The sequence below is a fragment of the Elaeis guineensis genome, chromosome 12 (genome assembly GCF_000442705.2).
Source record: "Elaeis guineensis isolate ETL-2024a chromosome 12, EG11, whole genome shotgun sequence".
Classification (NCBI taxonomy): Eukaryota; Viridiplantae; Streptophyta; class Magnoliopsida; order Arecales; family Arecaceae; genus Elaeis; species Elaeis guineensis.
The window spans coordinates 1,674,886-1,687,423 of record NC_026004.2 but is presented as its reverse complement, the minus strand read 5'-3'; the positions used below and the strand labels follow the sequence as shown (position 1 = coordinate 1,687,423).

The 12,538-nt window shown below is 38.2% G+C and overlaps 1 protein-coding gene across 1 annotated transcript; it reads left to right on the top strand.

Annotated features, from left to right (window-relative positions):
* Positions 1-5,227: 5,227 nt before the first annotated feature.
* Positions 5,228-12,473, top strand: LOC140852896 (GTPase LSG1-2-like). The gene is made up of 7 exons (XM_073246814.1): positions 5,228-5,437; positions 5,541-5,575; positions 6,136-6,229; positions 8,837-8,893; positions 10,858-10,937; positions 11,017-11,303; positions 11,391-12,473. The coding sequence occupies exons 1-7, from the start codon at positions 5,228-5,230 to the stop codon at positions 12,194-12,196; spliced, it is 1,569 nt and encodes a 522-aa protein (XP_073102915.1). The 3' UTR covers positions 12,197-12,473.
* Positions 12,474-12,538: the final 65 nt, after the last annotated feature.

The window sequence follows — 12,538 nt, the reverse complement described above, 5'->3', positions numbered from 1 at the left end:
CATGTAGACTTGGATGACAATCTCACCGATCTAGATTATGTTAAAATTCTTGGATAGGAATTAAGGTGATGGTTCTTTTTTTGTGGGGGCTTGGAGACTGCTCCCGATATCGCATATCTGCCATCATGATGAGTTGGGATGATGAAACTCTGCAATAAAACCATGGAAAGGAGAAATAGATAAGTAAAAATGGATTCTAGTCTTGGTCTTACTTTGACTGAATTTATTCTTGCATCTTAGGACTTTTATAGTTAGAAAATAATTTAGAGGTTGTGGCATGGGTATTCTCAATTATCCTTCATGTGAGATAGAAAGTGCTGGCAATAATAGCCACAAGGAAAGACATGCCTAAGCACTGGTCAATTTAAACAAGTCTAGGCGCTGGTCAATTTTTTCTTTTTCCTGATGCCAATATTTGTTTCTTTTTAAAGTAACACTATACATGAATATGTGGATCTCGATCAAAGAAAAAAAGAGTGATGCTTGCACTTATCATTTTTCTCATGGTTATTGTTGCTAATGCTTTTCATTGCATGCAAGGACCAAATAAGGTTGTTTATTGAGTTCTATACTAAAATCAGTGAATTCTGTATTTCTGTCAGAAAATAGGCTTGAAGAGGCAAGAAAAAAATTGGGCAGGGTAACACCAAGATTAGAACCTAGTTTCTTCATCTCTTTCCTCTTTCCATGATTTCGTAGCAGAGTTCCATTGTCCAAGATGTCTAATAGAACTTTTCACCATATTCCTTATCCGAGATTGTTGGCATAATATTGGTCAATGACATCATCATGCATATGGTCAACCTTGTCTAAGTGGTTGACCCTGAGCCAATTGATAACAAAGATCATCAACCTATGCAAGTTTTTCCTCTCATTTGTTCCCTTTTTTTTTTTTTAACTTTTCTTTTAGGGTACTAGATATGTATATGGCCTTACACATCTTGTCCTTTCATTCTAACATGGCATTGTATGATTGAATATGAGCATACCATCTATTTTGTTGATGACTAATTAAATGCAACCACATTAGCCTATAATGCTGCTACATACAAACATGGATGTTTGTCTTTCCCTATAGATGAATGTTGAACCTTGATGACAATCATATTATATAATATCCAAAATGGTAGCATAACTAGGGCATGAGAGATGAGAGGAAGGGTAGTTTTGGAAAGAGTTGCAAGTTAGAGGTGTGGAGTAAATTGCTCCAATCTTCTTGGTGGAGTAATTTACTTTAGTTTAGCTCAGGTAAAGTTTGACTAGGCTATGCTATCTAGTTTAGTTGTTTTAACTTTCGGTTTTTGGCATAATAATAAGATTGACTTCATTTTATTTTGCCTTATTTCAAAGCCAAAGGAAGCATGGTTAGTAGGGTTGCAAATGGTTGGGTTGACCCATGATCAACTTGGTCCTAACTTTATTAGAGTTAACCTAATCTGTATTGGATGACCCATGGGTTAGGTTCAAAAATTGAATTTGATCTAAATTTCGAGTTAGATTTGAGCCTTGTACTTTCCAACTTGACCCGGCCCAACCCGGTCCGTATATCATCTTGGTCTAATGTGGGTCAACAAAAAAGGGGGTCTAACCTGACCTAAATTTCATCTGGCCCAGCCAAAAATCTTAATCATATAAACATCCTTCTCATTCACTCTAAATATCTTTCCCAATTTGTTGAATGAACTCTCATTTAAACTAAGTCCTTTTTTTCTCATTTCAACAACTACATCTCTTCTCATCTATTTTCACTTAACTATAGTTAAACACTCACATTTCATTATTTGTTTTGGTGGATTCTTATTTATTATAATGTCCTCAATTTTTTCAATGTATAGAATATATTCTATAAAATTGTAATTAGTAAAAACTTAATATTGATCAATTATTTGGATGAAATTAGAAGTTTTTGAATGAAAATTCAAGTTTCAGTTTGCTCTTTTTATTTTTATTTAATTTTTTGGTAAATGAATATCTATTTATTTATTATTATATTTTGGATATACAAGAAATAGCTTGATGCTCGACTTGAACTGCAAACCTGATCTAATCCACTTCTGACCCGAACCTGATCATTTCGATTTGGGTTGGGGTTGGCCTGGGTCATACTTGACTCCAATCTAATCCGAATGACCGACATGGTCTAAAATTCTTTTCCATGATCTAATCCTGACCATACCTAATCAGGTAATGAGTTGGATTTGGGTCCAATATCTTGACTCAAATATGAAATTGGATTTGGTAAGGGTCAAGCATGGCTTGGTTTGACCCAACCTATTTGCAGCCCCACTAGTTAGTGGATTAAATTATCGGGGTGAGTAGCCTAGAGACAAATAATTAAAACACATTTGAATTCATGCCCATGCTTATGTTTTGTACAAGCATCTCAAACTTGTCTCAAGAGCAGAGATTTATATCTATAAGTTCAATGTTTTTTGAAGTGTTTAGAGAAATATTATTAGTAATGCGGCTTTATTCTTTGGGGGTGGCTTCCATCTCAAGAGACACTTACTGTTACTTCATTCATATATTCTCTTCTCTCCTCATTGTTCTCTTTTCCTTATAGAACAACATGGCGAGAAGATGGCCCCTTCTCTTTTTTCTTTCATATTTCTAATCATTCTTGTTAATTTTGTAAAGTCCTCTTTTTAAGGGTTTTAAGAGGTGTCACAGGATGACGAGAATTAAATCTTTTGAGATATGAAGAGAGATACATATAGGAAATATGAATCTGTTAAGATGTTGGTGGCTGAAGAAAATCTTCTCATTCCGAACAAATTATGAGAGAGAGCCACATCAAAAGGTGTCCGAGCTAAAGAAGGTGCTAGAGATGTGATTGAAGGACAAGTATCCTAATGACATGATCGAGTTGTTAGTAATGTAAGCTTTAAACACAAGGATCGCCGCTCAGAACCAGACCTTATGCTGGGCGGTCGATGGTACGTGTCAGTACGCCTCCGTATTTGACTGTACTAGGCTCGAATCGACACTGAAATGAGGTATGAACCGAGGAGAAAAAGAGAGAAAGAAAGAGGGGGGAGGGAGGGAAGGGAGATGCCTGTGGTGGCCACTGGAGGGCCGTCGAGGTCTTTTGGGTTCCACGATCCTTCGTGAGAGAAAGTGAGCAGAGAGAGATAGAGAGAGAGGAATGGAGAGAGGCGGTGGAGAGGCCGCCGTGGCCATCAAACGGTCCAAAACAGTCCTACGGCTATCGTGGGTTCAAAAAAGGGGCGAAACTCCTGTTTCATTGTGTTTTTGAAGAAAAACATGATATATAGTGAAGCTAGCAATGTGCTTGCCGACAAACCTATTATGGGACTATTTTGGGCCATCCGACGGCCATGGCGGCCATTCGACGGCCTTCCTGCCGCCTTCCCCTCCTCCTCTCCCTTCTCCTTTCTTTATCTGTCTCTTCTTGCATCTCGTGGAGGTCGTGGAGCCTGGAGGCCTTGGTGGCCCTTCGGTAGTCTCGACAGATCACTGTTGGTCTTTTTCTTTTCTTTCCTTCTCTCCTCTCTCTCTTCCTCTCTTTTCTTCTCCCTCGCTTTGTTATTGTCGGCGTTCCGAATCGAACGTCCGAATCGTACCGATTAGCCATCAGTATGGTTCGGCATGCCTCAAACCGCTTGATTCGAGGTGGTTCGGCGAACCATGTTTAAACACTTGAAAGTCAAGATAATCCTTTCTTGATCATTGAAGCCTATGAATTCAATTATGTGGTCATCAAATATCAAAAGACTTAAGAGTCATAAAAAATGCATAATGAACACCCCAAACTTGGAATGAGTTCCAATGTAACTGAAGTGAGCAATGCAAGGATTGCATATTTTTAGTTATTATATTTTTCATCATTATTGAAATCGAAATGGAAGTCCTTAATGATTTTGATTGTGATTATTGTCTTTGTTGATAATATATCTTTACAACATTTCAATAGGATCAATCATGCTGTTTAACTTCTTTCTTTGGATTTCTTTATAGTCTACATCATAATTATAATTAAATATGTTCTAAAGACGATCTTTATTGAGGAGACCCATTCTATCATGTTCAAGTAGCATTCCAAGAAGCATTATATTTATTTCAGATATGACAACCATTGTAAAATAATTGCCTTTAAATTTGTATTGCATAGGAAGATTCACCAAACCAATTTGAACCGAACGGTTCAGGGTGTCGAATCATAGCGATAGTCTATCAATACAGTTCCGATATAGAATGTAGAACACTGAAGGAAAGAGAGAAAAAGAGAGAGGGGGAGGGAAAGGCCAGAGAGGCGGTCAGAGGGCTATGGCTGACTATGGTGCACCGGATAGGATGAACTGAAGAGAGGGATGTTGGGAAATAGAGGAAGAGCCGGCCGTGGCTGGCGGTGGGGCTGGAGAGGGCCCTGTAGAGCCCTCCCCCTTCGTCTGGTTGAAACAGGGGTGAGACGCCCTTGTTTCAATCACAAAATTGTGATTCTTTATTTTTTCACCTAAGTTGCTAGCTTCATTATGAACCAGCAAAAAAATTGAAGGATTGTGATTTTGTGATTGAAACAAGGCATCTCACCCCTGTTTCAATCAGGCGAAGGGGGAGGGCTCTCCGGGGGCCTTTTTGGACCCTCTGGTGGCCATCGCCGTGTTCGGCCCGGCCTCTCCCTCTTCCTTCCTCTCTCCTCTCCTTTCTTTATGTGTCGATTCGTGTTTGGTTTGGAGGCGTGTACGAGCCATACCAACGCTTGGCTCGCACGGGGGTCTAGTTTTGGTTTGACGAATCTTAGTAGGAAGAGATGGTTATCAATTTTGATATATCCATATTTTTAAGGAATAAGGAGTAGACATTACTAAAAATTTCTTATTTTGTTTGTTTTTTTGAAAATGTATATTGGATACCAGTGGTTGTTGAACAGATCTGAAGTAGATAGTGTGGGATGTGCACTACCAAATCTGACCTAGAACGGCTTAGCCGATTGGATTAGTTCGGCCTATATAAGCTCTCAAACCCACCCCCCCCCAAACGGCCCCCTTGATGCCTCTCTTGACCTCTCTCGAAGATGGAACCCTAGCTCCATCGCTCTCTCTTTTGTGTCGGCTGCTGCCAAGAGGTGGCCCCGCCTCTCTCTCTCTCTTTCTTGATTGTGTGTGGATGGGTGGTCAAAGGCCTCCAAGGGCTAAGGATGAAGATGCTTCCTCTCCCTACTCTCCAGCATCCCCCCCCTCTCTCTCTCTCGATCGCTTCCGTATGGATGGCCGAAGAGCTCAAAGGGCTTTGGGCCAAGATGCTCCATGTCCCCTCTCTTCAAAGCATCCCTCTCCCGTCCCTCTCCACCCTCCCTCCCTCTCCTTGTCCCTCTTTCCCTCTCCATGTCCCCTTCTCCCTCCTTTTCTATGTTCAGTATGCCGTGGAATGCATGATACGGACCTGTGCCATATTCCTGTTCGATGAACCTTGTTTGGTACCATATCTGAAATCAAGCACATAGCTTGGGCCGTTTTGGTTTGACCAGTACTTATGTCCAAGACTTCCTATTTTAAACTTATATTATATGTTTTCCATAGAACTTTATTGCTTCCATTTCTGTTTGTCTCGGGAGGTTTGTGGTTTTTCTCTATGAAAAGGGGGGGCTATTTCATGTTAAGCCTGTAGATTTATTTACTAGCTTGTTTTAGTGTGGTCATAATGCCAGTAAGTTTATTTTCAAATATCTTCTATTTGTTGATCCCTTGAACCATTTGCTATTATCTGTAAGCTTCTCACAATTTGAATTGAAGTACATTTTATCTTTATGAGTCAAAGTTTTGTCTTACTAATAGGAAATAGTAGTTAGAAACCACTTGAATGGCTGGCTTCATTATTGGAATATGCTTTAAGCTGTGGGCTTTCCATTTGAATCCTGATTCTTATATTGTACTTCTGCAGAATCTTATAGGTTCGAGTGTATCTCTATTATCTTTAATCTTGTCTGGTTAAGCTTTTAATTATACTCTCTTAAACTTCTTTTCTTTGTAAGGTCAAGTTGCTGATTGAATCTGAACTTAATCATTTTATTCTTTGGCTTGACTTGTCAATCTTATTCATTTGGTTAATATACTTTGTATTAGCTAAACTATTTTTTTAATATGCATCTATCTCAAAATAAGATCATTTATTCAGACTTGAGGAGAATGAGAAGCTTGTTCTTACTCCTTTTGAGAAGAACCTGGATATTTGGAGACAGCTCTGGAGAGTGCTTGAACGAAGTGACTTGGTAAGGTTCCTTTTATCTGGATAAGTATTTGTTAAGATTAACAAAATATTTTGGTTAAGAAGGTAACTTTTTTGATTAGGGTTGCTTGATGAATGTTCTCATCTAGTTTTGATTTAACTTTTTTTTTTAAAAAAAAAGAAATTGATATCTTCCTCTTGCTTGCATAGCAACCAACCTGTGAGAGAAATTTAACCAATTTGTTACCATTAATTGATTGTCTTATTCAATCAACATGCACTGGGGACTGGTTTCATTGGGAAGGGGAGGTTAGTATGTAGAGCTCCTAAATCTTCCGGTTGACCACATTGATGTAATTCTTTGTGCTCAAAATATAGATCACCGGTCATTGCCAGTCTTATGTCTGCACAGATACTTGGTGAATGATACTGATCTCTACATGTTCCAAATACGTTGAATAGAGGTTGGTCAGCAATGAGTTCTTGTCAACCTTCCCAAATGCACCTTCTTGCTAGTATTTAAGACCACCTCAGGGATATTGGTTCCTTAACATCTGATGGTTCATAAAATAGCACATCTGTGCGTCTACTTCCTAATTTTCAATGTTCATCTAGTCGATATATTGTCATTTAATTGCATCAAAGTTTTTGCTGTTTTTCTTTTACATGCTGATGATTTTATATACCATTGTAGCTGAGTTGTCCCCCTAGTGCTCCCCCTCCCCCAAAAACAAAGGCACACAAAACCTCAATTAATTGATTTAAAAAAAAAAAAAAAAACTAATGTCATCTTGTGAAGGATCCTGTTGATGGATTTCATATTTTATACATTACTATTTTCTTTCTTTAATGATCCTAATATCTTAGGTTATCTATGCAATAAGCTCCGTATGAGTCACACCTCCTGTAGGTCCTGTTATCTTATTGTTTCATTCAGCCATTATTAGTTCATAAGGTTGTGAAGAAGGTAAATCAAAATTTAGAGCAAGATCAAGATTATTACTCAGATGCATTACGCTGAATGATCTGTATCTATGAAAGCACAAAGCAGTACATTACCTTGAATTAAACAAGGAGTGAAGAGCATTTTAGGTAATTTACTCTCAACATATGTCAATTTAAATTCAGATTCATCAATACCTTTGGAGTAAAATATTGCTCCTTCCGTCTTATGATAAAACCTTTGCTTTTTTTGAAACAACATGAAACATTGTTTGATCTGTGCCAATAAAAGCATGATCATGGGATACATTTTATTAGTTAATCAAGAAATAAGCAATAATATCTAAAGCGGAATCCAAATGCTTGTGTAGTGTATAGCCTTTTCCATTCAGACATTTAGCTAATTAGTCTTGCTTTTGTGTGACAGGTTCATTCTTCTTGGATATTCTTTCTGATGTTTTTGTTTGGGTGGTAAATATTGGTATTCATGTATGTAGATGGCAGTTTTACTAACTAATCAAGGAAATATCCAGACAAAATTTCAAATTTAAATTGGATGGAACTCCAGAAATAAAAGTCATAATTGAAAGTTGGCTTTGCATAGTTATTATTGATCAATGGTTTACATGAAGGTCACCAATCTTGTTGTGATTATATCTACCTTTTCATCATTCAAAGAGTAGACAGTTGAGATGTACCTGTTGAAATGGAATAGTTGTCATATATGCTTGTTCTTGTAAGAATCAGATTATTATTCCTCAACAGTTATACTATCATACTTTTAGCAATCACCACACCTTATTAACCAACAAAGACTGCTCGGCAGTTTGCATACTACCAAAACTGTCACCTACAGGAGAATGGATATGGGTGCTTGATATGCATGTCAAGCACCACAGCATGGGTAAATACGAACCAAGTCACGGAATTAAAATTGTTTTTTTTCATTTAATGGAAATCTTGGCTTATCTCTTATTATCTATAATTTTTATTGCCTTGCAGCTGTCAGTCTTGTTACACTTACCCACGTGAATGTGTCATATCGATCTCTATATATGTTTATATGCATGCTTTATGTGGGGAGCACAGTAACCAGACTGGTCGTTAATGTGCCATATAATGGCAAAAGGAAAATTAATATGATTAAGCAATTTACATGTTCTTAAGTGAGACCATGTGAGGGCATCAAGATAGGGAACATTCATGAGCAGCATAACAAAAGACCATCCTACTTAGCTGTTTGAAGTTGCACTTAAGCCTAGTCATGTGTTGTTGACAGTGTTACCATGGTGCCTACCCAACGTTTCCTGTTTTAATCTTCTCCTCTTCCTTTCGGGTAAACTATCATAGTTTTCTTTGTTAGAAAAGAAAGAAACTTGCAATACATGCACACACACACACATGCACACGTCCGCATGCACAAGACAATCACACAAGCCACCAAGAAAAGAAAAGAAAAAGTTAAGGAAACAAGTGAAGTACTGGCTGTGGAAGACTATCTCCTAACACAAGCGGCTCCTTGCCTAGGGGTCTCTCTCAAGGGATTTGTTATATTAACTATCCTTTTTGTTGGTCATCCTGTTTAGGGCTGGAGAATGGTTTAATTATACTATAACAGTTCGTTCAACTGATCTTCTAATCATTTGTTTTTAAATTAATGGCAAGTCTTGCATGCTATATGAATACTGATATTATTATTTTTTGATAGCTGGTAATGGTGGTTGATGCTCGGGATCCATTGTTTTACCGTTGCCCTGATCTTGAGGTATGTCCATCTTGCATTTATAATGCCACTCTATTCCTATGTTTTATTTATTCACTTGATGCTTAATAGTCACAAGAGTGGAGAATTGTCACAAATTCTGCACTGACAGTACATATTTACCACTTGAATTCTGTAAAGGATAAACATGGTCTCAAAAACCACCAGAATGGGACAATGCAACTGATACTATCCATTCAGATATGAAACCAGTTTTGGGTGCTGGGATGCCAAAACCCTGTGTATTAATATGTACTGGCCATACCAGTCTATCAGTGTATACCGGCTATACCTTATCGACCATACCAGTGTGTTCCAACAGCTTTTCGTTCTTTCTTTCTTTCTTTCTTTCTTTCTTTTTCTCAAGCTATTTGTTTTGGTACATATGGTTGTTTCTGGCACTATACCAGTACTGCACCTGTTGGAAAAGAAATTATGAGGTTTGGTACTAGATTTAAAACCATGGTCACAAACTTAGCATGTTATGATAGGAGAATTTTTTTTTGTTGATTTATTTCATATCTCTACAGAGTTGGGATTGTAAGTGATGATTTGAATGCTTTCTCTTCTCTAGTCTATAACATGACTTTAATCCTACGTTGCATATCGTAGCTTTAGAAGTTACATGAGGCGAGAAATTATATTTATATACTTTATGTTTTTGAGACTGGCATGAGTTAAGGTCGGTTTCTCTAGAAATGCTATTAAAGGCGCAGAAACTGAGTTAGGCTAGTTGAAAGGTGTTTCAAAGACTCTCACTGTTCAGAATGTTATCCTCATGCAATCAACAATAGGGTCCAGAAAGCAGGGTTGAGACCTTACAATTGAAAGAACAAATCATGGGCTAGCTGGGTGGAAATTGAAGACCATCTTCCTTGGTGATAGGCTGAACTTAGAAAGTCAGTGCTTAGTAGCTTTCGGATGTATATTACTCTTTTTTCCTCTAGAATTCCTGTGGCAGCTGGGGTGAAGATTCAACCTCTAATAATTGCTCGAACAGCAACAAAGTTACAAATATTTTTGCTACTGATTTTGTTGATTTGATGATTTTGGAAACCTCGTTAGAAAGAGAGAGAATGACTTAACTTTACAATATGGATGGCTTCCTGCATATGGAAATGAAAAGAGATTTACAAAATTCATTTGGTTCAGTGATGATACTTCGAAGTTTACAATGTGATCTTAACTTGTTATTTGATTGTGGGAAATGTTGTCTGTTTTAATTGATGTAGGATATTGTAGTCAAAATGGATGATGTGGATAGCGTCTATTTAGTTCACATGTTCTTTTTTGTTTTTTGTTTTTTCCCTACAAAAGACAATCTGTCTTGGATCTGTAGTGGAACCCAAAATACAAAAAACTGCAGTTGCTACTATAACTAAAGAAATGATGTTAGAGTTCATAGACATACTATTTGTAACCAAATACAAGCTTTATAATTTTAAGTTGTACTGGAAGCATTGCCCGACCTGTACCTATCAACATCTTCATTGTTATCAGTGCTTTCAGTTATTTTCCTCCATCTCTACAAAATGGAGTGAGTTTGCTTTCATTCTTTTGGGAGTTTGTAGTTACCTTGACAAACTAATCTTCCATTAGTGTTTGATGATAGAACCCAGTTGGCATGCTCAAGGAATGTCCGATTCAGCAGGTTAAGTTTCAATTGTAAACCAACTGGCTTCTTAGTTCCTAGACTGTTACCATGTCATTAGCATAAACATCAAGTGTACATCACCAAAAATCCTTCAATTTACTATTTTGGACCAACTAGGAACTCTTGAGTTGGATTGCCAGTTCTAGTGCCTCTCGATATTTTGAGAAGTTTAATGCTGTATCCCTAACCAGCTTTATTAGTTGAATTTCCAAGTAATAAAGGACGTCCGGACAGGGCTTTGATCATCTTTCTATTATGACTGGAAAAATCCCTGTTTAGTATCTCAGATAATTACTTTTTCTCTGATCAACAGGAATACGCACGTGAAATTGATGAGCACAAGAGAACATTGCTTCTTGTTAACAAGGCAGATCTTTTACCAATTGCCATAAGGTTGGAACTAGTGTACTTTTCTTGGACATTTAATATCTACCTTCGTATGCAAGTAATCATTTGAAGTTGATAACTGCAGGCAGAAATGGGCAGAATACTTCTGTCAACACAACATCCTCTTTTTATTTTGGTCCGCCAAAGCTGCTTCTGCTGCTCTAGAAGGCAAGAAGCTGAGCAGTCAATGGGAGGAAAATAAGTGGGCAAAAGAATCTACATCAGATTTACATACCAAAATATATGGCAGGGATGAACTTTTAGCTCGTCTGCAGGCGGAAGCTGAGGCTATTGCAGAGCACCGGAAGGCTTTGAACAAGAATGAACCACAGGGAGAAAATTCTTCAGATGCTGGTTCAGTCCATTCAACAGGTATGCATGTTGTCGTTGGATTTGTTGGGTATCCAAATGTTGGCAAAAGCTCTACGATAAATGCATTGATTGGTGGGAAGCGAACAGGGGTTACTTCAACACCTGGCAAAACAAAGCATTTTCAGACACTGATAATCTCAGATGAGCTTGTCCTTTGCGACTGCCCTGGTTTAGTGTTCCCTTCCTTTTCCAGCTCAAGGCATGAAATGATCGCATCAGGAGTGTTGCCTATCGACCGGATGACTGAGCACAGGGAAGTGGTGCAAGTTGTTGCAAATAAGATTCCCAGGCATGTTGTTGAAAGCATATATAACATAACCTTGCCAAAGCCAAAACCATATGAACCACAGTCAAGACCACCCTTGGCTTCAGAATTGTTGAGGGCATACTGCTCATCCCGTGGGTACGTAAGCTCAAGTGGACTGCCAGATGAAACGAAGGCTGCTCGCCAGATTCTGAAAGATTATATTGATGGGAAGCTTCCCCACTTTGAAATGCCTCCTGGAGCAACTGGCAGGGGTGCAGAAGGGGATTCAGTGCATGGATTGGTCGGCCCAAGCTTATTAGCAGGTAATGAATCAGATATTGCGCAATCTGATGACTGTAATGACCAGATCTCTTCCAGCTCCGCTTTAGTTGATACTGGTAAAGTGGATGTTGGGCGTGTTCTAGATGATTTGGAGTCATTTGACTTGTCTGGTGAGCTATACTCTAAAACTTCTGCTATAGTGAAGCAAAAGAAGTCAGCTAAACCAGAAAAACATCATAAGAAGCCTCAGAGGAAGAAAGATCGCTCTTGGAGAGTTGGAAATGATAATGGTGATGGAATGCCAGTTGTAAGAATGTTTCAGAAGCCTGCTGTAGATCTGGCAGTCGTAAGAGCCTCTAATTGATTAGAGGCCTGCTCTTTATCATGCGTTAATCTTTAATTTGAGATGGGATGATAAGAGTATTATTGTAGACGAAGTATCAAGGGGTCTTTAATCTTGCACTGCTGTGTCACTCAATGCCCGCATACAAAGCAGATGTAACTTATAAATGTTAATATTAGCATATCCACTGCTTTTGGATAATTCAAATGTAATGTCCGTATGAACCTATGATCTGGACTGACCTGATTTGTTCTGTTACACCCTTGAAATATTTGTTCAGTTCCATCTTTGATTTCAACTAATGATTGCACTAAAATGGTGGCAACATCAGAAGGCAAATGAAAGCAAATGAAATACATGCAT